This window comes from Aspergillus uvarum (assembly GCF_003184745.1).
Source record: "Aspergillus uvarum CBS 121591 unplaced genomic scaffold BO82scaffold_68, whole genome shotgun sequence".
Taxonomy (NCBI): domain Eukaryota; kingdom Fungi; phylum Ascomycota; class Eurotiomycetes; order Eurotiales; family Aspergillaceae; genus Aspergillus; species Aspergillus uvarum.
The window spans coordinates 21,887-43,477 of NW_020291365.1; the positions used below are offsets into that span (position 1 = coordinate 21,887).

The 21,591-nt window shown below is 52.9% G+C and overlaps 12 protein-coding genes across 12 annotated transcripts; 3 read left to right on the forward strand and 9 right to left on the reverse strand.

Annotated features, from left to right (window-relative positions):
* Positions 1-847: 847 nt before the first annotated feature.
* Positions 848-2,704, reverse strand: BO82DRAFT_368492 (uncharacterized protein; the record flags this gene model as incomplete). The annotated part of the gene is made up of 1 exon (XM_025637124.1): positions 848-2,704. The coding sequence occupies one exon, from the start codon at positions 2,702-2,704 to the stop codon at positions 848-850; it is 1,857 nt and encodes a 618-aa protein (XP_025487611.1).
* A 273-nt stretch (positions 2,705-2,977) lies between these two features.
* On the reverse strand, positions 2,978-3,580 carry BO82DRAFT_178927 (uncharacterized protein). The gene has a single exon (XM_025630404.1). The coding sequence runs from the start codon at positions 3,533-3,535 to the stop codon at positions 3,170-3,172; it is 366 nt and encodes a 121-aa protein (XP_025487612.1). The 5' UTR covers positions 3,536-3,580; the 3' UTR covers positions 2,978-3,169.
* Positions 3,581-3,697: 117 nt separating this feature from the next.
* BO82DRAFT_344884 (MFS multidrug transporter) lies at positions 3,698-5,574 on the reverse strand. The gene is made up of 2 exons (XM_025633677.1): positions 5,312-5,574; positions 3,698-5,258 (listed from the first exon to the last, which is right to left on the reverse strand). Exons 1-2 carry the CDS (start codon positions 5,508-5,510, stop codon positions 3,814-3,816), a joined length of 1,644 nt encoding a protein of 547 aa, XP_025487613.1. The 5' UTR covers positions 5,511-5,574; the 3' UTR covers positions 3,698-3,813.
* Positions 5,575-5,996: 422 nt separating this feature from the next.
* On the reverse strand, positions 5,997-6,433 carry BO82DRAFT_178965 (uncharacterized protein). The gene has a single exon (XM_025630405.1). It carries the CDS (start codon positions 6,294-6,296, stop codon positions 6,039-6,041), a length of 258 nt encoding a protein of 85 aa, XP_025487614.1. The 5' UTR covers positions 6,297-6,433; the 3' UTR covers positions 5,997-6,038.
* Positions 6,434-7,227: 794 nt separating this feature from the next.
* Positions 7,228-8,077, forward strand: BO82DRAFT_358252 (uncharacterized protein). Its single transcript, XM_025636235.1, has 4 exons — positions 7,228-7,372; positions 7,436-7,558; positions 7,614-7,817; positions 7,870-8,077. Exons 1-4 carry the CDS (start codon positions 7,369-7,371, stop codon positions 7,884-7,886), a joined length of 348 nt encoding a protein of 115 aa, XP_025487615.1. The 5' UTR covers positions 7,228-7,368; the 3' UTR covers positions 7,887-8,077.
* A 28-nt stretch (positions 8,078-8,105) lies between these two features.
* Positions 8,106-9,536, reverse strand: BO82DRAFT_178987 (DUF2011 domain-containing protein). Its single transcript, XM_025630406.1, has 3 exons — positions 9,352-9,536; positions 8,717-9,275; positions 8,106-8,650 (listed from the first exon to the last, which is right to left on the reverse strand). Exons 1-3 carry the CDS (start codon positions 9,375-9,377, stop codon positions 8,243-8,245), a joined length of 993 nt encoding a protein of 330 aa, XP_025487616.1. The 5' UTR covers positions 9,378-9,536; the 3' UTR covers positions 8,106-8,242.
* An 856-nt stretch (positions 9,537-10,392) lies between these two features.
* Positions 10,393-11,147, forward strand: BO82DRAFT_406170 (LAMTOR1/MEH1 family protein; the record flags this gene model as incomplete). The annotated part of the gene is made up of 3 exons (XM_025639547.1): positions 10,393-10,443; positions 10,601-10,755; positions 10,841-11,147. The coding sequence occupies 3 exons, from the start codon at positions 10,393-10,395 to the stop codon at positions 11,145-11,147; spliced, it is 513 nt and encodes a 170-aa protein (XP_025487617.1).
* A 1,295-nt stretch (positions 11,148-12,442) lies between these two features.
* BO82DRAFT_368497 (E2 ubiquitin-conjugating protein UBC8) lies at positions 12,443-13,549 on the reverse strand (the record flags this gene model as incomplete). The annotated part of the gene is made up of 9 exons (XM_025637125.1): positions 12,443-12,579; positions 12,641-12,822; positions 12,899-13,013; positions 13,072-13,109; position 13,170; positions 13,227-13,267; positions 13,383-13,385; positions 13,442-13,449; positions 13,517-13,549. 9 exons carry the CDS (start codon positions 13,547-13,549, stop codon positions 12,443-12,445), a joined length of 558 nt encoding a protein of 185 aa, XP_025487618.1.
* A 589-nt stretch (positions 13,550-14,138) lies between these two features.
* BO82DRAFT_358257 (ubiquitin-like protein ATG12) lies at positions 14,139-15,468 on the forward strand. The gene is made up of 3 exons (XM_025636236.1): positions 14,139-14,722; positions 14,911-15,110; positions 15,173-15,468. Exons 1-3 carry the CDS (start codon positions 14,467-14,469, stop codon positions 15,230-15,232), a joined length of 516 nt encoding a protein of 171 aa, XP_025487619.1. The 5' UTR covers positions 14,139-14,466; the 3' UTR covers positions 15,233-15,468.
* A 73-nt stretch (positions 15,469-15,541) lies between these two features.
* On the reverse strand, positions 15,542-16,748 carry BO82DRAFT_293764 (3-methyl-2-oxobutanoate hydroxymethyltransferase ECM31; the record flags this gene model as incomplete). Its single annotated transcript, XM_025631801.1, has 2 exons — positions 15,542-16,162; positions 16,263-16,748. The coding sequence occupies 2 exons, from the start codon at positions 16,746-16,748 to the stop codon at positions 15,542-15,544; spliced, it is 1,107 nt and encodes a 368-aa protein (XP_025487620.1).
* A 1,271-nt stretch (positions 16,749-18,019) lies between these two features.
* BO82DRAFT_179077 (uncharacterized protein) lies at positions 18,020-18,683 on the reverse strand. Its single transcript, XM_025630408.1, has one exon. The coding sequence runs from the start codon at positions 18,490-18,492 to the stop codon at positions 18,112-18,114; it is 381 nt and encodes a 126-aa protein (XP_025487621.1). The 5' UTR covers positions 18,493-18,683; the 3' UTR covers positions 18,020-18,111.
* On the reverse strand, positions 18,684-21,165 carry BO82DRAFT_179076 (protein serine/threonine kinase activating protein nimO). Its single transcript, XM_025630407.1, has 3 exons — positions 20,552-21,165; positions 19,039-20,397; positions 18,684-18,989 (listed from the first exon to the last, which is right to left on the reverse strand). Exons 1-3 carry the CDS (start codon positions 21,065-21,067, stop codon positions 18,876-18,878), a joined length of 1,989 nt encoding a protein of 662 aa, XP_025487622.1. The 5' UTR covers positions 21,068-21,165; the 3' UTR covers positions 18,684-18,875.
* Between the last annotated feature and the right edge of the window lie 426 nt (positions 21,166-21,591).

Sequence of the window (21,591 nt, forward strand, 5' to 3'; positions counted from 1 at the left end):
TGTGCGCTTCGACTTGTTCATGACCCGAATGCTATTTTTTATTATACTCTATCTTGTTCAACAACGCCTTGAGACGGTCGTCTAGCCTGATTTCTTCTTGAGACCTCGGGGAAGAAATGTCCCTGTCACTCTCTTCTAATGGGAGTCTTATTCTATGGTTTTTTTTTTATCATCCATTTTCCGCCTGTTTTCGATCCTCAATCTCAGGAGATAGAAGCGTTCGAGAAAAAGGATATTCCTACCTACAAGAACAATCAACCGAAAGAGAAAATTCCTACATGTTTTCATTACCGATATAGAAGGAGTGTGTTCAAGTATGCAAGATTATGGATCACAAGATCAAAAAAATCAAGGCTAACTTCAAATCCGACACCGACACCGACACCCTGCTAGAACGAAGTAGCCCCTCCCTGTTGTTATTTTAGTGAAATGGTATGCAACATTGAGCAATGAGGGAAAACAAAGATTATGAAAGAAATCAGGCACAAAAATGTAAAGGTATTTCCCAGGTTGGTTGGTGGTCATCATCGTGATAAAGGCCAGTCTATATAGGTAAGAACAATCACTCGGAACGCCAGGCAAGAAAAGAAATATGATACTGCAGGTGAAGAAAGGCAAGGTTATATAAGTGGGGGTATTCTGATTATGAGGGGTAACAAACAGCAGGGGAGGGTTTGAAGCAAGCCATTCGGTTTATTGCCATTTGTGTGTGCGGATTTCCAGCCCTTTGATGGCTCCTGTGAGAGCGCCGGGTGGTGAGGATTGTATGGGTATTTGCAATGTTAGTCCGGAGGTGAATAATAATAGTAGGGGGAGGGTGCGCGGTCGGAGAAGGAGGTGATTGATTTTAAAGCACCTTCGTCTTCATCCACTCACTCGTCCCCACGCCGAGGTTCAGCCCGTTGCGCGCCCACCAGGTGCGCACGCGCTGCTCGGCGCCGGAGACGGGGTCGGCGTCCTCGAGCGCCTCCTCGATGTCGCAGGTCTTAAACTCGACGCGCAGGCCGCTGCGGCGCCACCACTCCAGGACCGCGTCGTGGCCGTTCTTGGTGGGGCCCACCAGGACCTGGCTGTCGAAGATCATCTTGGCGCCCTTCAGCCGGTGCCAGAACTCCAGGACGTGCACGTGGCCGTGGGTGCTGGCGATGCGGGCGACCGACTCGCCGTGCGTGTAGGGGATCCCCGAGGCGTCCCACCAGGCCAGGGAGGCGGTGCGGCCGGACTGGGCGGCCAAAAGCACGGATTTGCCGACCTTCAGCGGGATGCGGTTGCGGCGGCTACTGGCGAGGACGGGATTTGAGGAGGTGGCAGCGGAGGAGGTGGATGTGGAGGCGCGCTTCCACCAGTCCAGCACGGCGACTTGGCCCTCGGCGCTGGCGGCCTCGAGGGCGCGCTCGGTGTACCGCAGTTCCAGGCCGGAGGTGCGCCACCACTCCAGCACGTTGACGAAGCCGGCCCGCGAGGCGCCGTCCATTGCGTCGGTGGTGTAGTCCTTGTTCGGCAGGTCGGGGGCGTCGCGCCACCAGGTCAGGAGGTTGGGATTGCCGTAGATGGCGGAGGCCCGGTAGGGGAGGACGCTGAGGAGAGAGGTCGTCCAGAGGAGGTCATGCTGTTTCTCGATGAGGTAGGAGAGGATATCGGTTCGGGAGAATTTGAAAATGAGGTGAAGGGAAAGATCGGAGAGGGGTTTCCAGCGCGGGAGGCTGTCGATGCGCTTTTTGATCGCCGCGAACGATCCTCGCAGGATGGTGTACTCGAGCGAGGCCGGTGTGGACATTTTCAGCAGGTGATTCTGCCATTCTTTGGGCACGGGGAGGTTCGTGGGGATGCCCACGGCTTTGGCGATCTCCCAGTCGTGTAATTGGTCCTCGAAAATATTCAACCAGAGCTCCATCGGTAATGAGCGCGGGCCATGTTCGGTCTTATTCAGGCGATATAGCAGGTGTCGCGACATGGCTGAGGGCACATCCCCGGTCTGCGTTGGTTCCGGCGGCCCGCTCGAATTATCTGAAGGTTGGCCGGAGATAGGATGCGTTTCCGAGAAAGATAGGTTCAGAGTCTGTTCGATCGTGTCGTGGAGAACTTTCAATCCATCCCAGGGCAATTGTATCAATTCTTCCGTGTCCCCTGGCTTCCAGAGCACCGGCGTGACGATCTTGATCCAGGACCAATATTGCCGCACCTCCCAGAGCTGCCGTTTGCTGAGCGGATGGTTCCATTCCGACACGGTCATGCCTGGGATGAGCACCACCGGTTTCGACGACATCCAGCCCCGGAGCAGCGCCAGCGTGAGGGTGTTGGTCAAGCCCGACAGCATGGATCCCAGAGCGCCCGCATCGATCGGCGCGACCAGGAGCATATCCGCCCAGTCGCACAGCTCCGCCGCCTTGGCCTTCAGCCATTTCCGCGCGCCCGTTTTCTTCTCAAAGGTCTGACTATCCACCGTATCCATGTAATGGGGGACTTTGCTGGCGCTCGAGAGCAGAGCCGAGGGCTCGTCGGTGATCAATCGTAGTTCGATGTCCGGATTCCGCACCAACGAGGGGAGTACATTGTCGACGAACGCGCTATCAGTGGAGAGGAGTAAACGTTTTCGACGGCGGGTCGAAGGGCCACCGAAAACTTTCATTTCATTATCTATGCAGGATCCGACCATACTTGTATGCGCAGTGACCATTTCCTCGCTCGCAAAATCCACCTCCATTTCCGAGGACCAAGCAGCTTTAGAGACCACACTTGCAACGGTAGATGTCGTGGAGATGCTCGTCCCAGCCCCGACTGCCATAACAATCCGATTCAAGAAGGGTAAGGGAAAAGGGTGTCACAAAGGAGAATTGGTTGATCGGGCCGGCGATGGTGTGTGTGTGTGTGTGGTATGGGCCTTGCGCACGGTATTATAGCTAAGTGAGCCCCCGAATCGTCCAAGCTAGAACAGGACCGTTAAGAACAAGGCTTGCCAACAGGGGTCGTCACCAAAGCGAATTGTACCTGTCACCGTCAAGGATACTAATCGCAACCAGTGCAATACTTTGGCGTTGAAAAGAAGTGGAGAACAAGGCGGTAAGATAAAGAGGGAATGTGTAGAAGTGGTAGGGCAATCAATTGCAACCCAAGAAAGCCGTTCTCCTCCCAAATGTTGAACTACCGAGTGCAAGCCATGTACAGGAAGTCAAGAGGCGGACCTCAAAGCAGCAGCACGTGTTGAACGACTGGTGGTCTGATCGGAGGAACTAGGAGGGCAAGGAAGCGGTGTGTTGGAGAGTGGCCGAGCGGGACTTGCAGAAGAATACGTAAAATCGCAGATGGGGAGGAAGCTTGGGCGTGAATTTGGTAAGGCAGGCGTCGCCACGTCTTTTCGTTTGCTGCACGCCACCAGGTTTGGAGATATGAGATGTGTAAAGAGGGTGGATGATGATCTCAGGGTGATGAGAGCACTGTGAGGGGGTAAGGGTATAAAGAAAGGAAAAAAAAGAGGGACTGTCACAACCAAAGCAAGGAGAGTAGAGACAGAGTCAGTGGCACACTGACTGGCCATGCATGAGGAATGGTTCCATTAATCATGAACCTGAAGGGGACAAACTGAACGAATTTGAACGAATTTGAACGAATGCCGTTGGAGAACGAACCGCCAAGCTGGGCGGAAGGGTGGGACACGTGGGGCCTCAGGCCACCCAATCCCCGATGATGTATTCATTAGGTAGTCTTTTCCATTCTTTCTACTCTTCTACTACTCTTTTACTAAGTACATACTTTGGTATACCTTGTGGTGTATGTGGTGTATAGTGTACCCCTCAACTATAACTCAACCCAACTCTAATCCTCACGGCGAGAGAGGTTCGAGTGCAACTTATGCTCCCGCATCCCCATGCTAACCAACGCTCCCAGCACCGCCAATCCGAGCAGTGTAAGGAATACCGCCCGTAACGAGTCGATATACGCATCCAAGACCCCTGGGATCCAGTCCGCAGGGAGACGGTGGATCTCATCCAGACTGTCTCGGATCTTGGAGATCAACTCTCCCGCATGTTCCCGATCGCCGAATCGTCTCCATAGACCCGACTTCAGAATGTTCTGAAAGACGGCGGAGGCCACTGTAATGCCAATCGTGCTACCCGTGCTGCGAAAGGCGTAAGATGCAGACGTGATAACCGCATGATGTTCGTGGTCCACGGCAGAGATAAGTGCCACCAGGGTAAGAGTCAGCATACTGCCGTAAGCCGTGCCCATCAGGAAAAAGTAGATAAAAGGGAGCCACGACGGAGTCGTGAGAGACAAAGTGCTGATCAGGACGGAAGCGATAACCAGAAGAGTCAGGGTGATGCGGACAAACACCTTGTAGCGTCCCGTGGAGCGCATGAGAACGCCAGCCCCCAGCGAACCAATGGACGTTCCAATGGCTTGCGGAATCAACCGCACGCCTGCGGCAGTAGCGGAGAGACCCTGGACCTGAAAGAACAAGGGCAAGTAGAACAAAAGTCCGAAGACGGTCATGGTGCTAAACCAATTGGTCAGGCAGGCAGAAAAGACAGTCCGATCAAGAAGAAGCCGGACTGGGATAACCGGCTCCGCCGCAATCTTGGCTTCGATATAGAGGAAGAGGACAAACGACACGGCGGATAGCGGCAGCGAGACCAGGATGAGCGGGTGCGTCCATGGCACTTGATTCCCACCCGTGTTGAGCCCGAGCAGAAACAACACGAGCGTGGTGACTAAGGTTAACGCTCCGAAGAAGTCAACCCGCTTCAGTTTGGCATCGTCGGTGTCCTTGACTGGCACTTTTACCATGACAGTCACTAGAATGCCCGACACCACAATGAAGGGCACCTGGATCAGGAAAGCCCACCGCCATCCCAGCGTGTCGTTGATCCATCCGCCAAAGACGCCACCCAGACCACTTCCAGCACCGTAGCAAATATTTCCAATTCCCTGCCAGATCCCTCGCTTCCGGAGCGGGACCAAGTCCGAGTTGATGATGGTCGAGATGGCTGTCAGACCACCGCCTCCAATACCCGCAATGACACGACCCGCTATGATAGCACCTTCGCTTTCGGCCAGTCCACACATCAGCGTCCCAGCGGCGAAGAAGACATTCGAGAATACCAGTCCTGCCCGACGAGAGAATATATCCGTCAGTCGACCGCTCAGCGGCTGGAAGGCGGCATTGGATATTAGGTAGGACGTGGCCAGCCACGATAGCAGAGACAAGGAGTGGAAGGACGAGGAGATCGGAGCGCTCAGGGTTGCGACAATCGTGGTATCTAGTTACATTTAGCTGAGGAATTGGCAGAGGAGTCAAGAGAAAGTCACGCACCCAAGGCAGCAAGAAAGACGCCCACCCAGACACTCCCCATCACCAGGATCAGCTCCCTGGTGGTGGGTTCGTCGGCTAACGGAACCGGAGTGTCCCCCGGCTGATTGAGATCATCTTGCCTTTGGTCCCCAAGAAGAGGAGTTTGCTCCGATACCGGCCTTGTGGACGGGATATCTGCTGCGGATTGACCAGGGGACATCTCTATATTGGTATCGAGGTCTGATCACTGTACTGCGACATCTGACAGCGCGAGAAGTTGGGAGGGACCTCAGATAGAGTGGAAGGATGACGATATCTCCCGCGCGGCAAGGCGGCAGAGCGATCGGTGGTGGTTAGTTAGTCAGCCACCTTTCATTTTGTTTCCAGTCACCAAACAACAAGGAAATTGATTGGGAACAACTTTCTTCACTCCAGAGATAAGGACACAAACACCCAGACTCTAGGGATTTCATGGTTGAGGCAGTCTCACATGGTAGTTGCAAGGATTCTGACCGAGAGTCTTCTACCCCTGTCCCAAGAATCAACCATCGAGACCTCTTTAGTCGTGATTTTTCTTCTGCTGCCGAAAGCCCTAAGCTACGTGCAATCGGAGCCTCTTGCCCCTGACGAAAAAAACAGAGTTGGCCATCGCTCTCGCGCATAGCCTATTTCTGGACTAGACCTATCAGTCCAGTACCCATGCCGGCCGTCACTAGTCACTAGTCATCCAATAGATGACTTGATGACCTCAGGGTATTGAGAAGCCTTGAAAAAGAACCAGATGCGATGCCAGCGCGATCTTGAACAGAATGGCAGCACAGACATCTGATGAAACACGATTCCAACGCTGCTTGCAGTTATTAGTTGATCTCCTCATGAGACGACCCTTGCCAGTTGGACGGCCCAAGATGCATTTACGCAGCAAGCCCGAAATGAAAACGATTGTGATAGATGAAAAGTGAAAGATTGGAGGGGGGTCAAATGGACCCTGGGAAATTTTATCCATTTTCTCTTAGTCCTTGTTTTCTTTCGCTCCGCGCCGCTGTAAGAAACGTACAAGATAAAGAGGCTTGCATTGCAAACCTGGCGGTGTTCAAGCTGGATCCATGTTTAGGGCAATTTCCGTGACTTCATATAGATGACCCCACCAGAGCAAGTGGTTTGGCTCAAATAGCTTCAAATAAGCGTATTACCAGGACCTTCCTTTAAGTAATAGTGGATCAGTAGCTCGTTTGTTTTTATCATCATCGGTATACTAAGTCGTCAGATCCTTCGAGCAGCATGTAAGAAATTTCTTTTCTGACAGGTTGGACTTTTGTGTTCCCCCCCTGAATTGAAAGCCATGTTCCCGTTTGGACCAGCAGTTTAGGAGGGGAGTTAGGGTCTCCCGAGATCGCAACAACTCATCTCCGGTCAACAACAAGCTGGGACGGGCGATTTAGGAATCTCATCTACTTTACGAACGGACATACACCACTGGTGAAAAGGAAGCCACCATGGCAGGAAGAGAATAGTCGGGCCCAGATCGACTGGTTCGTTGTCAATAAATAGATGATGGGATGACTCTTCGTCCGTTCTCGAACCATACGGTGTCGTCCACCAGCTCGACTTTCAAACGGAGCACTACCGAGATTAGTCAATTGGTCCATGTCAAATCTTTTCCCTTTTATTCTCCCCTGATGGGCACGGTGGACCTGAAACAGACGCCTGCGGGGTCATGACGGTGGAAAATGAAGCTTGCAATGCAGAAAGAAAAAAAAAAGGAGTCAAAAAGGGACGTGGTGGTGCTAATGAAAAAGAAAGGAGGCGGCAATAGGCAAATTAGACAGGCAGACGATCATCACCATCAGGACCGTGCCCCCGTCACGTGGAATACAAATACCTACTGGGAGTTGCGAAGTCATTGTCTGCTTTGTTCTTTGTTCTCTGTTTCCTGTTCTCTAACCTCAGTCACTCTTTTGACCACATCCTGAACAACATCATCGTCGTGATCTTTAGCCGGTTACCTGCTAGGCTTCATCTACTCGCTTCTCTTCTACCATCAGTTACCTCTACCTAATATACCCATATTATTCATAATGGGTTAGTGCCATTGCCTTTGCTATCTGAGCTGATGAGAAGAAGATTAGCTAACGTAGAATGCAGCGCCGGCTTTCATTGCTAAGTTGAAGCTTAAGCTCAAGTCTATCTTCCGTAAGAAGAAGACCGACCAGGAGGATTCTGAAGCTACTCCTGCTGCTGATGTTGCTGCTGCGGAGCCCCAGGCTGGTGAGTAAAGCGACTATGAATGCCCTATGGAAGCACTGATGGCTAATGATATCAGATGCCCCCGCTGAGACTCTCGCCGAGGGAGCGAAGCCGGAGCCTACTGAGCCTGTGACATCCTCAACTGCCCCGGTTCTGGAATTGAACACGGGCGCACCAACCGCAGAAACCGTGGCGGAGGACCACGCCGCGGAGAAGAAGGCTGAGGCCGCTGCTGAGGCTGCTGCTGACAAGCCTGCCGAGACTGCTGGGCAAGCGAAGGGTAAGCCAGTTTTCACCCAACGATGAGGCCTTGACTAACAGCCTGCGTCTAGCCGAAGAGTCGAAGTAACCGAACTCATGGCGACGAGCGATGCGTTGTGATCTCCGCGCATCTTCCATTCTTTCACCCTCGAATTCCTTAATACCTTGCATCTCATACCCAGCATTGACTGCTACCGATTTCCTTGTGCTCTGTGGTCGATATCATCTTCTCAAAATACCCTATCTTGTTTGTATTAGCTTGGCATCCTTCCATACCGTTTTAATCATCTGAACCAAAGTCAGAATAGACCGACATGTGCCAATTTAGTCAGTCGTAGTAGAAGTGTAAAATTCGTAGAAGAAGATAATCGTTGGAAAGATGATATCGGCACGGGTATCATAGGCTAAGAATTAATGGGAGACATAATACACTTTCGGAGGGCCTCAGTCACTTCCTCCATCTGAGGAAGCACCTTCATCAATCCCAGCAGGTTGAGCAGCTTGACCTTCGGCTGTGCCGGCGGCAGCGGCGGCAGCGGCAGCAGCGGCCTTTTGTTCTCTGGCCTTCTGTCTCCGCTTGAGCTTCTGCTCGCGATTCTTCCGATTGCGTTTCTCTGCTTTACGTTGCTCCTCCTCATCTTGCCGCTTCTTCGCTTCATCCTTGGCCGAACGACGTTTCCGCAGCTGGATGCGCCGCTTCTTTCCGGGCTTCTTGCTCGAAACCGGGACCCTCTCGGGCGGATCGACCACACAAGTCGCCGGCTGGGTGTCGCTATCACCTGCACTCTCAGTTCCCTTCGCCTTCTTCTCACTCTTCAGATGAACCACTTTCCAAGGTAGGTAACAACCAGGCTATATGAAGCACAGTTAGCATGGCAAGCTCCCCACGTCACAGGGCTCAAGAGGTAGGACACTTACCCACGGCACCTGAGCGAACCCCAGCATCTGCAGCCCGGATACTGCCACCTCCTCAAACTGCTGCCTCTTCGCGCTGAGAATCTCCTCCTCCTCGCTGTCCGCCTTTCCCCCCGTCATCGACCCCGGCGCGGTGAAGTAGTGCCCATACCCCCGGAAGGGGTTCACCAACCGGCCATCCTCCAGACCTCCGGCCCCGGGAGTAGGAGACCGGACGCGGATTCGAAGTTTCTGCGCCACCCCCACGGGGGCGGCGGGGTCCGTCCCCTTGCTCTCGTTTGCGTCCTTGTCGTCCGACGTCGCACCAGCCAAGGGTTTCGTGGCTGTCGCCGGGGCAGGAGCACTGAACAGCCGAAATTCAAACTCTTGTTCCTCATCCTCCGCTTTGTGCTCGTTGTCCTGTGGTTGGGTGGGTTCAGGGGCGGCGTATGCGGGTGCGATCAGGGCGTCGAGATTGAGCAATTCACCGAGGCGCTGCTGAACATCTGGAAGCGCGGATTCAGGGGGCGGGGATGCGGGAGGTGATTCTGAGTCTCTGGAAAGTAGCTCATCGCGTCGAACGCTGATACGGGAGCTCTGTTAGTGGGATTGTGGGGTTTGAGGGCGATGCAAAGCGCAAGTCGTGGAAATCGGCATACCGTCTTGCCATGGGAAGGTCAAACATGGTGTCGTGTCGGTTTTCGGGAAGCGGTCACCAATCGAATCGAATGGGAGAAATAAGCAAGCCAATGCTTTTCGAAGAAGTCGATCGCGTTACAGATCCGTTTATCTGCGCTGCGTGCTGGATGGTGACGGTGACCTGATGCCAGTTGGATGATTGCGGGTTGGCGGTGGAAACGAAAAATGTCGGTCGTCGGCCGCGGACAGCTTTATTTCCACCGGTGGTTATCCGGTGCGGCCACGGCCCCGGAGCATTGGCTGTATGCATTGCGCTTGTTCAACCCATCAACCTGAGAGATGGGTTGGATATGTCTGATTGTTGAATTCAGGAATTGATTGGACTGGGGATGTGTCTTCAATTTAAGTTGTTTATAGATTATTCTTTGTTTGCATGAACTGATTGTTCATTTCTACGCCCTCGAATTGGCCGATGAGAGAGCAATGGTTTACAAGGAGAAGGACTGTTGGAAGGAATGCCATTACAGTCGACTTCTAACGACTCTCTACACGTCTACTGGTGCAATCACATCTTTATTCCTTTAGTTTCTCTTATGCCAGTAGAGAGTAACTTACTCACTGTGCTACCACTGTATAGTATAGTGGCTGGATGATGGGCTAGCGCCCATGCACGGGCCACCTCTGTCGGACGGATTGGGCATAGAAGATGCCCGCCAGCCCGTGGCATTCATGCGGTTCACGGGAACTCCACTGACGGACGCCTCACTATCTCGATCTCGACTTCTACAACCACCACCAACTCGTTCCACCAACCCACCCACAAGCCCTCCTTCACCTTCAGTATCACCGCCTGGTGCGCTTCTGTCCATTTCACTCCGCAAACCAACCTTCTTTTGAATCGAGACCGTCCCTCGTTTTTCAGCTCGCATTCATCGCCCAGTTCAACCCGTGTTATCTCTCTCATCCCCAGCCAACGTCGCACCACGTCCAGAACAAGATCCTTTGCCATCGCCTTGACTAGAATACACCATCACCAGACTTAACCCACCTTTACATTCAGAATGGGTATTTGCGCCTCATGTCTGGGGCGTAGTCCCCCAGAAAGCCAAGATGTACGTCCCTCATACCCCTTTCAATTCCACGTCTTCTCCTTAGCCAGCCAGGCATTGCGCCGAAAGCTCGCCGCGCAAACCCTTTTATTTCAGAATAGCATACCACTCAACGAAATCCCAAAGTAAACTCCGCTGATTTAGACCGCAAAACTCATAGGGCGAATCCTCCCGCCTCCTCGAAGAAGACATCTACAACCAACCCGGCTACGCCTACGGATCCCTCAACAACACCAGCCCCGGCAACCACCCGGACCCGGGCTATCTCAAGCGCGAACGAGAAGCGTTAGAAGCCATCTGCCAAAGAGCCTCGGAGTAAGCGCAAACCACTGCTTCCCTATCACATTTGATTCTGTGCGAGAGCGAGCGAGCGAATAACTAAATTACTGGAAACCTACAGCTCCGTCATCGACATCTGGTCGATCCAACCGCAGCCCCATCTCCAACCGCACGCGACCCTCCCCAGCGCCGTCGTCGCCCCCTCCGCCTCAAGCTCCGAAGCCCTTCCGCCCGTCAAAGTCACGAAAACGGACACGACCCCGCCGCGCGCGCCGCGCCGATCCGCCGCATCGCCCAAACCCGGCGGGACGGTCCCGAAGCATTGGGGGGAGGTGGTGATCAACACGCGCAAAAACCGCTCGCGGCCCGGTTCGAGCACAGATGAGGACGGGTCGAGGGATGTCTTTGGGGTGTTGAAAGTGACTTAAAGCCCTCCTCAAATCGACATCGACGAACAAAAAAAAAGTAACCCAACTGGGGCGGGGAAAGGGCAGAGAGGGAGAGCGCACGGATGGTGTTTCCGTCTGAGCTGAAGACCAACAACAAGCGCCGGCTCTTTTCGAGCTGTAGCTTAAAAAGACCAAAGCAATCTGACTCCAAATTGAGGTCGCGAAAGACATTCTTCTCATCGGTTGACGCTCCCCTCCCCCTCCCTCCTCCCTACGCATCCTCATAACTCATCTTGCATCATCATGGTCGCCGGGCGACGGGCGTTTTATTGTCAATCTTTCCGATCTTCCGCTCTCTTGCCCCCTTCTTTGAGCCTTCATGTCTACATCTTCTTCTTCTGCTTCTTCTTCTTCCTACCCATTATCATCTGACGATAGATTCCCATGTTGGATCTTTCCTTTTCTTCCCCCCTTTTCATAATACCCTGGCTTAGCCTGTGTCCTTTCTCTTCGTTCTATTCGTCTCTTTGATTGTCGGATTCTTCTTACAGTTCTGTCTTTGTCATTTTCCTCTCTAATTTGGTCTCTCCGTGGTGTGAGGTACGCATGAGCTGTTTTCCTGCCCAATCTTTTATGTACGAAGATTGTTGCCCCGACTACCTGGAGAGGGGGCGCTCTTCAATAATATATCAATTGAGATCTATGACATAGACATTCGTCGTTTGTGCCATCGCAAATAGACTGTACCTGTTTGGCATGACATTCTTAGTTTTAGTATACAGCCCTATGGAGTTTAAAATTTTCTGTATTATCTTGAGAAACACGGAGTGGGGAGGGAACGAGAGAGATGGGGCGTCACTTGTAGGTAGTGAGCGGTACAATACACCTAAGCTGCACAACTTGACAGCCAGCTCAACCCATCCTCCAGCATCCCGAACAACATCCTCTTGACAAGGAATAAAGACAGCTCAATTGCACCAGCGGACTTCAGCAGAGACCAAAGAAAGAAAGAAAAGAAAAGAAAAACTCCGCCATGGAACGCCTTCCAGCCTGACACCGGCATGATCTTACTTGATAAGATAATAAAATAAAATCGCAAATCGGGAGAGGGAAGCAGAAGATGGAGGCGGAAAGGTGTGAAAAAAAAAAAAAAAAAGACGAAACAATGCCAATGCGATATAGATGGGAGTATAATGTCCAAATCAGGAGCAGAGAAACGGGCGGAAAGGAAAGTGACTGAAATCAGTCTAGATGCAAGGGCATGGTTGCGAAGAATTGCGAAGAATTGTAAGGGAGAGAGAGCGGAGTGGTGAGAGCGGTCGGTTGGGTTTCCTTTAAACATCATCCATCGTACCGGCCGGCTCCTCGCCACCGGATTCATAGCTTCCGGCCGAGCTCAGCTCATCTTCCGACTCGGTGTCTTCGCCGGCGTCGTCGACGGCCTCTTTGCTGGCGTACTTGGCGACATACTCTTTTCAACAGGGGTTAGTTATTGGGGGTCTGACCGAAGGTGAAGGAATGTATCCCCTTACCTTTTACTTTTGCATCGTAGGTCTTGGGCTCGCGCATGAGCATGGCTGCTGCTTCACCGTTGAGGGGATCGGACGGGTTGGGGTAGCGGAGGAGCTGAGGGAGGAAGACCTCGAAGATATTGATCATGTCGTACATGGGCGACCAGGTCTGGTTGATGACGTCGAGGCAGACGGAGCCGGAACTGGGTGGAGAGAGACCAAAGGTGAGTTGGGGCAGACCATGGGGGGATCGAGTTGTTGGGGAATTATGGCACATACAGCTCATCAATGTTCGGGTGGAAGATCCGGTTGACGAACCCGATGCTGGGGCTCTTGTACGGGTATTGATCGGGGAGTTCGACGTGGATCTTCCAGTGGCCACCAGCGAACGGAGCTTAAATTTGGTTAACAAACTCGACTTGGACTGAATCGTGGACTGCGAGAATACCCACTCTCCTCAGGACCCTTGAAGCGGACGTAGAATTCTTGCCTGGTAGTAGATTATTAAGTCATGAATCTCAACTGCGAATCCGGACGCAATGAGACGTACACTAGAACGATTGTTAGCATATGCAGGGCAGCTTGGTCCAGAAAGACAGCAGCGTACTATTATCATTGACCAGAGTCACCTCATAGTCACTCATCAACCTATTTGTTCATCAGCATGATGCCTGTCTATCCCACCCCGCTCGAATTGTCTTCATAAATCCTATTCCTATCGGCGGCTTAGGCACAAGGGGACGGCGTGACCTGGGGCGCATACATCCTGTGACGCATTAGTTAGCTATTATGCGATCGCGAGGTATGTGTGGTATAGCATACTTCATAACCTGTCAAAGAACGCCAACGTCAGCATTTACGCCACTCCCGTCACAGGCACGGAAAGAGGATACTCACATCGGTCTCGATTCTCCGCTTAGGGCTGCTCATTTTGATGGATTGACGGACTTGTGGTTCTCGTGGGTGATATTTCCAGTACAAGGGTAACGACACCGGGTCTCAGTAAGACAAGCGACGAGAAATGGTCAGGGTGTTGGGGATTGAGGTCTTCCCCAAGGTTGAAGCGGGGAAGCAATGAGCGGGGCGAGTCTGGGTAGCGATAGGGCAGATGCAAAGGGCCAAGGCGCTGGATTATTGGATCTGGCAGCAGAAAACGCAAAAACCGAGTTGAAGGTCGAGGGAGTGAGTTGTGTAGGAAGTGTGGGAAAGAAAGAGGGTATAAGGGAATAAAAGAAGAGGAAGCGGGAGGAGAAAGGGAAGTAGAAGTAGTACAAGAGCGAAAGGTGGATGGAGATGAGGTGAGTGAGTGAGTGACGGAACCGTAGTTTAGTGGACGGATCAGGCCCGGCAGTCACTCAGTCACTCACTGTACATAAGGAGGCGGTCAGGCGCTGGTTTCCCTTTCCCGGTTCCATGGATAGAGTGTACTGTACATACTGTACTCCGTACTCCGTAACTTGTAACTTACTCCGCACAACTACACTACGCTACACTACATTATACTACAACAATTTCTCATTTTTCAGCCCGCCAGCTATCTACATCCTGGCATCTGCATAGTGGCCCAAGGACTAAACCTCCACTGTACCCCAACTGCAAGCCAGCAAGCCTTCGGGAGCATATGGGGTGTATTTCGGCCTCAGGTGTCGACTGCCGGGCTGCCTGTCATCTGCTCTGCCCCGATGAACGCAATCATTAAGCTATGCAAATAATTGAACTAGATCATCAATAACACCACCACCCATCGACATATATTCCCTTTCCTGAAAAGAATATTGCCACACCATCGAGTGCTATCTTGCAGCACACAGAGAGGGATTTATTGCATCCACCGCGACGAAATCAACATGGACTCCCCCTCCCCCCACGGCCCCTCAGCCCGCAACTCCCCCAACCCCGATCAAACCAGCCTCCCTCGCAGACCAGCCCAGCGCACGCAATCATCCGACTCCTCAGCGTCCACGGCGCAACATACGCCCATCCCCGATGACAAGCATGGCGCCGATCTACCGATGAATCTATCCGCCTCCGTGGTGTTAACCAGTCTGCCCCGCGATGCCCACCAAGCATTGGCGGATGCAGAAGCCGTAGACAAGGGCAAAGGCAAGTACAGTACTCGTCGTATATGCCCATCAAGCAGCAGCATCACTCCCCATTTTTGAACTCTCTTTTGCCAAAGATCAGCGGCCCTTGAACCGATCGATCGATTTCACAAGCCAAATCGCTCGCCCACCTTTTGCCCGCCTCACGTAGAACTTTTTGAAACTAACCAACCTACCAAAATCCCGCAGTCACGGTCCGATTTCAGCCTCTCCCCTCGGCCCCGATTCTCAAAACCCGGGTCTTCAAGGTCAGCGCTTCGCAGAAGTTCGAGACCGTCGTCAACTTCCTCCGGAAGCGGCTTGACTGCAAGGAAACCGACTCGGTCTTCTGCTACGTCAATAGCGTCTTTGCGCCGGGGTTGGATGAAGGGATTGGGGGGTTATGGCGGGTAAGTTCGTCCTTCTAGTGTCGCAAAGATGGGCGCTTGGACTCTGATATTTTCGTGTCTAGTGTTTCAAAACGGATGAGCAGCTCATTGTTGCGTATTCTATGACTCCTGCCTTTGGATGATAGACGTATCCAGGGTGTAGTTTGACACGGAAGGAGAGATTGCTACCGCTTTGGCTTACAGGTTTGTCCGCTGAACAATACGACTAACAGCTCGCTAACTGCCCTCTTGAGGCTTAAAGTAGATGGCCTTGACGATATTATGAACAGAGTCTCCTATGCGAGGATGATTATGGAACATGGAAATAAAAAGGTATCTATACAAAAGTAGACGGCGCATCAACCAGCAACAGGGATTCCACCGGGGTATGTGAGATACTAGAACCGCGCGAATGAAACCGATTGATCAACGTTTCTGAGCTAAGAAGAAACTCAATTGTCACGTCCCTCTTCGACGATTCGCTCGAACTCCGCCAGCTCCTCCTTCGGGATAGCATAGGTGTACTGCTCCGACGGATAGGCGCGGCTCTTGACCTCATCGCGATACTGCTCAATGCCCTTGATGGCCTCCCCCCAGACATCGGCGTACTTCTTGACGAACTTGGGGAGGAAGCGGCCCGGCGGGAAGTTGCCGGTCATGTCAATCTGCACCAGCACCTGGCCGGAGCAGCCATTGCCGGCCCCGATGCCGATGGTCGGCACGCGCAGCTTCTGGGTGACGATGGCCGCGATCTCCGCGGGCACCGCCTCGACGACCATCATGAACGACCCGGCCTCCTGCACCGCGCGCGCGTCGCGCAGCAGCCGCAGCGCGCCCGCCGTCGACTTGCCCTGCACGCGGAACCCGCCCAGCGAATGCTGCCGCTGCGGCGTGAGCCCGACGTGCCCGACCACGGGGATCCCCGCCTGCGTGATGCGCTTGATCGTCGGCGCCATCTCCTCCCCACCTTCAATCTTGACCCCCTGCACCCGCCCTTCCTTCACAATGCGAATCGCAGACTGCAAGGCCTGCTCCGGGGAGACCTCATAGGATCCCATGGGCAAATCGGCAACCTAACCCGACGCAACCGAAATTAGCTCCCAGCTCAAAACCAACTTCCCTGCTTCTCCTTCCTCCCTTCCCTTCACATCCGTAGACAAAGTCAAAACATACCGTAAAAGCCCCCTTCACCGCCCGCGCCACACTGCGACAATGCAGCAGCATCTCCTCCATCAGGATCTCACTCGTATCCTCCATCCCCAGCGCCACCATCGCCAGACTATCCCCGACGAGCACCATATCCATCCCCGCCGCCTCGGCCACATGACCCGACGGGAAGTCATGCGCCGTGAGCATGGTGATCGGCTCCCCGCGCTTGTACATGCCCCGCAGCGTCTGCAGGGTCACCTTCTTCCGGGCCGGGGCGGCGGCGCTCGCGCCCAGCGGGGAGTGCGAGCTGTGTCGGATTTGGGTTCGCGGTAGACCATATTGCGAGGAGAAGGAGAGCGTGGTTTGTGTGAGGGCGGGGAGGTGGCGAGGTGTTGTGGTTGCTGTTGTCGTAATAGGGCGGGAGGAAGAGCCGCAGACAGAAGAGGGGATTGACCGGCACCGGCGGAGGGAGGAAGAGAGGAGGGCCGATGGGGTTCTTGACGATGCCATGGCTGTTCTTTCTTTTTTGTGATGTACAACCGATTGAATTTGTTACAAGCGTGGAGAGGAATTGGGGACTGAGAGAACGAAGTTGCAAGCTTCAGTGGATTTTCCCCGCAACACCAATCCACCAGTCAGTCAGTCCAAAACCCAGGTCAGATGAGACGGAGAGGCGAATATGACACAAAACAAAGAATAACAAAGATCCGAATGCGGCGAACGGGAATGAGTTTAGTTGGTGTAGAGGTACTGTGTAAGGTGAATGCTGTGACGTCGTCGCAAATAGTCTCTCTCTCTTTTCTTTTTTGCCTTCCGGCGGGCCAACCAAAAAATGTTCAAGGTGCTTCCGTATATGTTTCGGTACTGTCTGTAGCTTGGACGGCAAAGCTACCCCCGATACTGTATCTTGAACCAAATTTCCTTCGACGACAAAATTGGGTTTCGTAGGTTATTATTTGTAAAGAAATTATATCCGTCATAAACAATAATTTTTGCCCGCAGCCGGTAGTTCAACCTTTATACCACCGACCCTATGTACTCCGTAAGCTGTGCTGGTATATGCAGCGTAGTCCCGAGCATCACCACACCAAAGACCAGGCCACCAGGTCCCGCAAGGGGAGACAAGAAAGATTCCGAGGTCCCGAGGCGTTACAGTATCCCCGGCATGCTTGGCTACGGTTCGATTTGTGGGAAAAGCTACAGCGTAAATCTCAGATCAAGTGCCGATGGACTGATATCTACGGCGTAGATTGTTGATGGTTGAGAAAGCGACTGCTCGCGTGCTGGTATATGCGGCGTAGTTGAAGTACTTTTAAATCTTAGTTCCCTTTTGTCCGATTCTGCCGGTCTTAATGTGCCCTATCGGGGCGATTGTTGGGGCACTCGGTGGGTTGCCACTGGAGCTCATTGGTTGGAGAGGGGAGCGGTGGCTTCTCCGCCGGGGGCTGGGCTTGTTCCGGTGCCGATGAGGGGTGAAGGAAATGGGCCGAGGCATTTTATGCAGTGACAAGTTCCTGGTCATGACAGGACTGCCTGCCTCAACAGTTGACAGAGTCATAGTAGTTACCCTATAGTAGTACTCTGGATATTGAAGAACACTACAGGTTACATACTATACCTACAGTCGCTATCGGATCCTGAAACCCCCAGTAATCATCTAGTATTCCATTCCTATGTAAATTGTGGATAAGAGCTGCTAACCAGCTTACTGACCCTACTTCCTATAATAAAAAACGTGCGAAGCTACCTAGGTAGCCAGTCAAGCCTAAGGCCCAGTCCATCCCTCAGGGGACCTAGTGATAGTCCCAGCAGAAGGGAAAGGACCGCAAGGAAGAGATAGACACAGACAACCACCGAACGTAAATGCAAAACATCAAGCATCAACACCAATCCAGGAATGCAGCCCCTTGTATGCAACCCCCATGAAACACATCAAACCATGATTGAACCGAGAAGAAAATAAAAAGTAGAAGAGTAGACGACCGAAGGCAAATGGAAAAGGGGGCGAAGTAAGAGGACGAAACAGGTGACGTTGTCGGTCACATTGCATGCAGATGCCACCGCGAGTCTTATCACTGAGAATGGACAGTTCGCTTGCTGCATCTGAAGCATGACCACATGCATATTCGCAAGACAACCGCCCTGCAGCCCGTACAGCCTCATGCCCGATCCCCTGCTTCGCTGACTTCAGCTGCCACGTGGGCCTTTCCAAGAGAAGAGATTCCGCCGCTGTCAAGGGCCATTCCATGCACATGCGCTTGCCTCATAGGTCAAGGACGGACAGCGCGAAACACAGCCAAAGCCCAAAGACGCCAGGTGTCCTTGAATAGGCTGGCTGGGGATGTCAATAGCAATAAACGTGATAAGAAAGATAAGAAGGAAGAAGGAAGGACAGCTCTGAAGAATATAGACAACGCTAATACATCATCGGCTGACGACGAGGGTGCCTGCTCGGAACCGCATGCAAAGTTGTATGTATGACATTCGACGAAAGGAAAAGGTGCTAAAGCCCTTCGTATATGATCCCTTGCTGAGCATTAGGGAAAGCAACACGGCGACTCATGTGATGATTCGAGAAATGCGATATATTGTACATATCATATATCCACCTTTTAACTGTATTCTCGTGCCAGACTTTTACAATGCAAGTTTAGGCTTGAGGGGTCTCTCCAGCTGGATGAGCAAGGAATCGAGTTCGGCCCAGTTAGCTCTGTTAATAGCGAATTTGCGGTGCTTTCGAGTCATGACGTGCTAAACAATGGTCAGTTGCTGTCTTCAAACGCGGTTTGGGAGGTCTCACCTCATCAAAGTCATCGAACTTATCCCGGCAGTTTTCACAATAGCCTGGCTTGGGGTCTCTCCGTCGCTCCTTTTTCTTCGGAGTGGTCCCCTTTCGGGTACTTGCCAGACGCTTTAGTGCCCCGGTGCCTGCTAACTGCACCGTCTCTTCATCGAACACATTCACAGCTTTCTCAGTGTGGCTTAGATTACTCGGTCGATTCTCATGGGTTCTCATCTTCAGATTCGTGTTCATGTTCGTGGTCTGGTGCGACGGTGGCACCGTGCCACCGGCAATTACTCCGTTCCCTTTCTCCAGTACCTTCCGCTTCAACTCATGGACTTCCTTGCTCAGGCCAGCCTTAGCCCCGGGGGCAGCGGCAGTCGAAGAAACCATCTGGGAGCGGATGGCAGATGTGATGTTCGAGGGCTGTACTCCTGACGCTGCAGGTTCACGGCCATGGAAGAATGGCCCCGTGCGCTGCATTGGAGGTGGACAAAAACTCTCAGAGCTCTTCCTAGGCGACTGTGGTCTAGCCGGCTGCATCTCTTGCATCTCAGGTTGCTTTGATTGGCAAATGACCTCCGCGGGACTATATCCCGGTGTTGCCTCCTCGACCTCATCTGGGGTCTTGGTGATCTCCGGCACATTCAACTTCGTATCTCGGATTTCTTGGACGGGAACAGGTTTCGGTACCGGCTTCTTCTCCTTCTCGCGTTGGCGGGCGCGTTGTCGATCCAGCTCCTTCTTCGTAGGCGGCTCGTCGATGAACGGACACTTGCCCAGCGGTGCGCTTCTGAACTGCGGCCAAGTCCCATCCTGCCGTCTGACAACCCTGGCGTACTCCCGTACCATGACAGGCCGGGTCTTTTCATCCATGTCATGAACGTAGATGAAAGGGCCTTTGAACAAGATCTGCTCCTTAAGAACCGAGTGGGGATTCCGGTCAGACGGACCGTTAAGCTCGTTTTGAAGCACTTGTGAGAGGTCGTTTTCCCCCTTGACCCTTGTGTGGCCACTGACAGCATTTGTAGTCCGAGTCGAACCGGTATGGCCCGCGATATCCCCATCATTAATAGTAGCAATCATCCGCTGAAGTTTCTCGATAGCCCAGATCTTCATGCGCATTTGCCGGGCTCGGTGCAGCACATCCATTCCTCTCTGTTCGCGCCGTGCATCGTTCTTAAGGGACATGTGAAGGTGGCTTTCGGCGCTCTTATCGAGTAGGGACGGATTGACGGTCTGCAAGGTCCCATCCGCGTTCAATTGCTCTGAAGGTTCCGCGTTGATCTCGGTCGGGGTTACGGTATCATTTTCAGGGGGAATGGGTCGAGAGGTCACGACGTGGCTCACTTGACGCGAGAAGAATTTTTCCTCACGCTATAAAAGGTCAGCGAATACAATGGCACACGAACAAATGTCTACAAGGAGCAAGTACACCTCGAGCCACTATTACTCCAAGGCCCTAACGGTGCTTTCGAAGATCGAAGTGCAAGGCTAAAGTGTGGTGGGCTGGGGGGCAACAAAAACTTACAGCTCCTAGAGCCAGAACCTGTCTTGAGCATTTGCTTCGGACATCCTCCGGGATACTGTCGAAGTAGAAGACGAATTGAGGAAAAGCCTTCCGGTAATGTCTTTGCCACTGTCGCATAGCATCAAGCGTCTCGGCGGACGGCTTGTCGTTTCTAGTAACTTTTTGTTGACTCTGACGTTCCTTGTCCCGGACGGCAACCAACTTCCTCTCGAACGCGCTGGGCTGGGCATTGTTGGTCCGACGTGTAAACAGCTTGGAGTCCGGGTTCTGCAAGGCGGAAGTCCGGAGACGGGTGGGTGATCGCGCCTCGGGGTCCTGGCCATCGACTACCTGCTTCTTCGGAGGAGGCTGGCCGTAAGGGATGTCAAGCTGGGTTGACACCGCCCGGAGACGTTTGGCCGGCACGAGGCCTGACCTGTGAGGGGAATTGGTAGCATTCGGCACGTTTGCGAGTGGTCGGCGAGTCGACATATTAAGAGTGGTTCGAGGGGAGGGTGGGATGAATACTGCTGCCATGTGGTAACAATAACGGCAGCACTATTAACGAGGAAGAGATAGGAGGAGTAGGTTAGAAGAGCAATAAAGGAGGGGCACTCCAGACGAGCACGCGATGGGATTACACGTCTCGACGAGCAGAGAACTCGATCAGAAAAGGTCCATTGTCCACGCGATTATACGATAGTAAAAGGGAGTGGATGTGAACAAATGAGACTTAGATGGTCCCTAAGTCCAAAGGGATCCAACCAATAGTCCCAGATCTAAGGAAGGAAGAACAGGAGGACAAAGAGAAGTAGGGGAGGAGGAAGAGGAGTAAGTAGAGTGGTTGGTGGTTGGTGGTTGGTGATGGTGGTGGTGGTGATGATCGAAGAGAAGAGCCAGGCTAAGCGTGTCAGGGAAGGTTGGTGGAGACCGGGCGGGTTTGTTTTGGCTCGGGGATGTGCGCCTGACAACAAAAGGCGTGCGCGAAGCATGAGCCCTGCCTCCTCCAAGAACATTCTTAATTGCCTCGCTATTCAGGCTGTTCAATAACTTGCCTGATG

Bases quoted from the DNA above. Each gene is read 5' to 3' on its own strand.
- BO82DRAFT_178927 (XM_025630404.1), bottom strand. From the start codon at position 3,535: ATGGCCAGTCAGTGTGCCACTGACTCTGTCTCTACTCTCCTTGCTTTG.
- BO82DRAFT_344884 (XM_025633677.1), bottom strand. From the start codon at position 5,510: ATGTCCCCTGGTCAATCCGCAGCAGATATCCCGTCCACAAGGCCGGTA. The intron at 5,259-5,311 runs GTGCGTGACTTT...AAATGTAACTAG, and splicing joins CGTCTTTCTTGCTGCCTTGG to ATACCACGATTGTCGCAACC.
- BO82DRAFT_178965 (XM_025630405.1), bottom strand. From the start codon at position 6,296: ATGGATAAAATTTCCCAGGGTCCATTTGACCCCCCTCCAATCTTTCAC.
- BO82DRAFT_358252 (XM_025636235.1), top strand. The intron at 7,559-7,613 runs GTGAGTAAAGCG...TAATGATATCAG, and splicing joins TGCTGCGGAGCCCCAGGCTG to ATGCCCCCGCTGAGACTCTC.
- BO82DRAFT_178987 (XM_025630406.1), bottom strand. From the start codon at position 9,377: ATGTTTGACCTTCCCATGGCAAGACG. The intron at 9,276-9,351 runs GTATGCCGATTT...CTCCCGTATCAG, and splicing joins GACCTTCCCATGGCAAGACG to CGTTCGACGCGATGAGCTAC. The intron at 8,651-8,716 runs GTAAGTGTCCTA...TGCTTCATATAG, and splicing joins GGTTCGCTCAGGTGCCGTGG to CCTGGTTGTTACCTACCTTG.
- BO82DRAFT_358257 (XM_025636236.1), top strand. From the start codon at position 14,467: ATGGACTCCCCCTCCCCCCACGGCCCCTCAGCCCGCAACTCCCCCAAC. The intron at 14,723-14,910 runs GCAAGTACAGTA...AAAATCCCGCAG, and splicing joins AGCCGTAGACAAGGGCAAAG to TCACGGTCCGATTTCAGCCT. The intron at 15,111-15,172 runs GTAAGTTCGTCC...TTTCGTGTCTAG, and splicing joins GGATTGGGGGGTTATGGCGG to TGTTTCAAAACGGATGAGCA.
- BO82DRAFT_179077 (XM_025630408.1), bottom strand. From the start codon at position 18,492: ATGTGCATGGAATGGCCCTTGACAGCGGCGGAATCTCTTCTCTTGGAA.
- BO82DRAFT_179076 (XM_025630407.1), bottom strand. From the start codon at position 21,067: ATGGCAGCAGTATTCATCCCACCCTCCCCTCGAACCACTCTTAATATG. The intron at 20,398-20,551 runs GTAAGTTTTTGT...GACCTTTTATAG, and splicing joins AGGTTCTGGCTCTAGGAGCT to CGTGAGGAAAAATTCTTCTC. The intron at 18,990-19,038 runs GTGAGACCTCCC...ACCATTGTTTAG, and splicing joins AGTTCGATGACTTTGATGAG to CACGTCATGACTCGAAAGCA.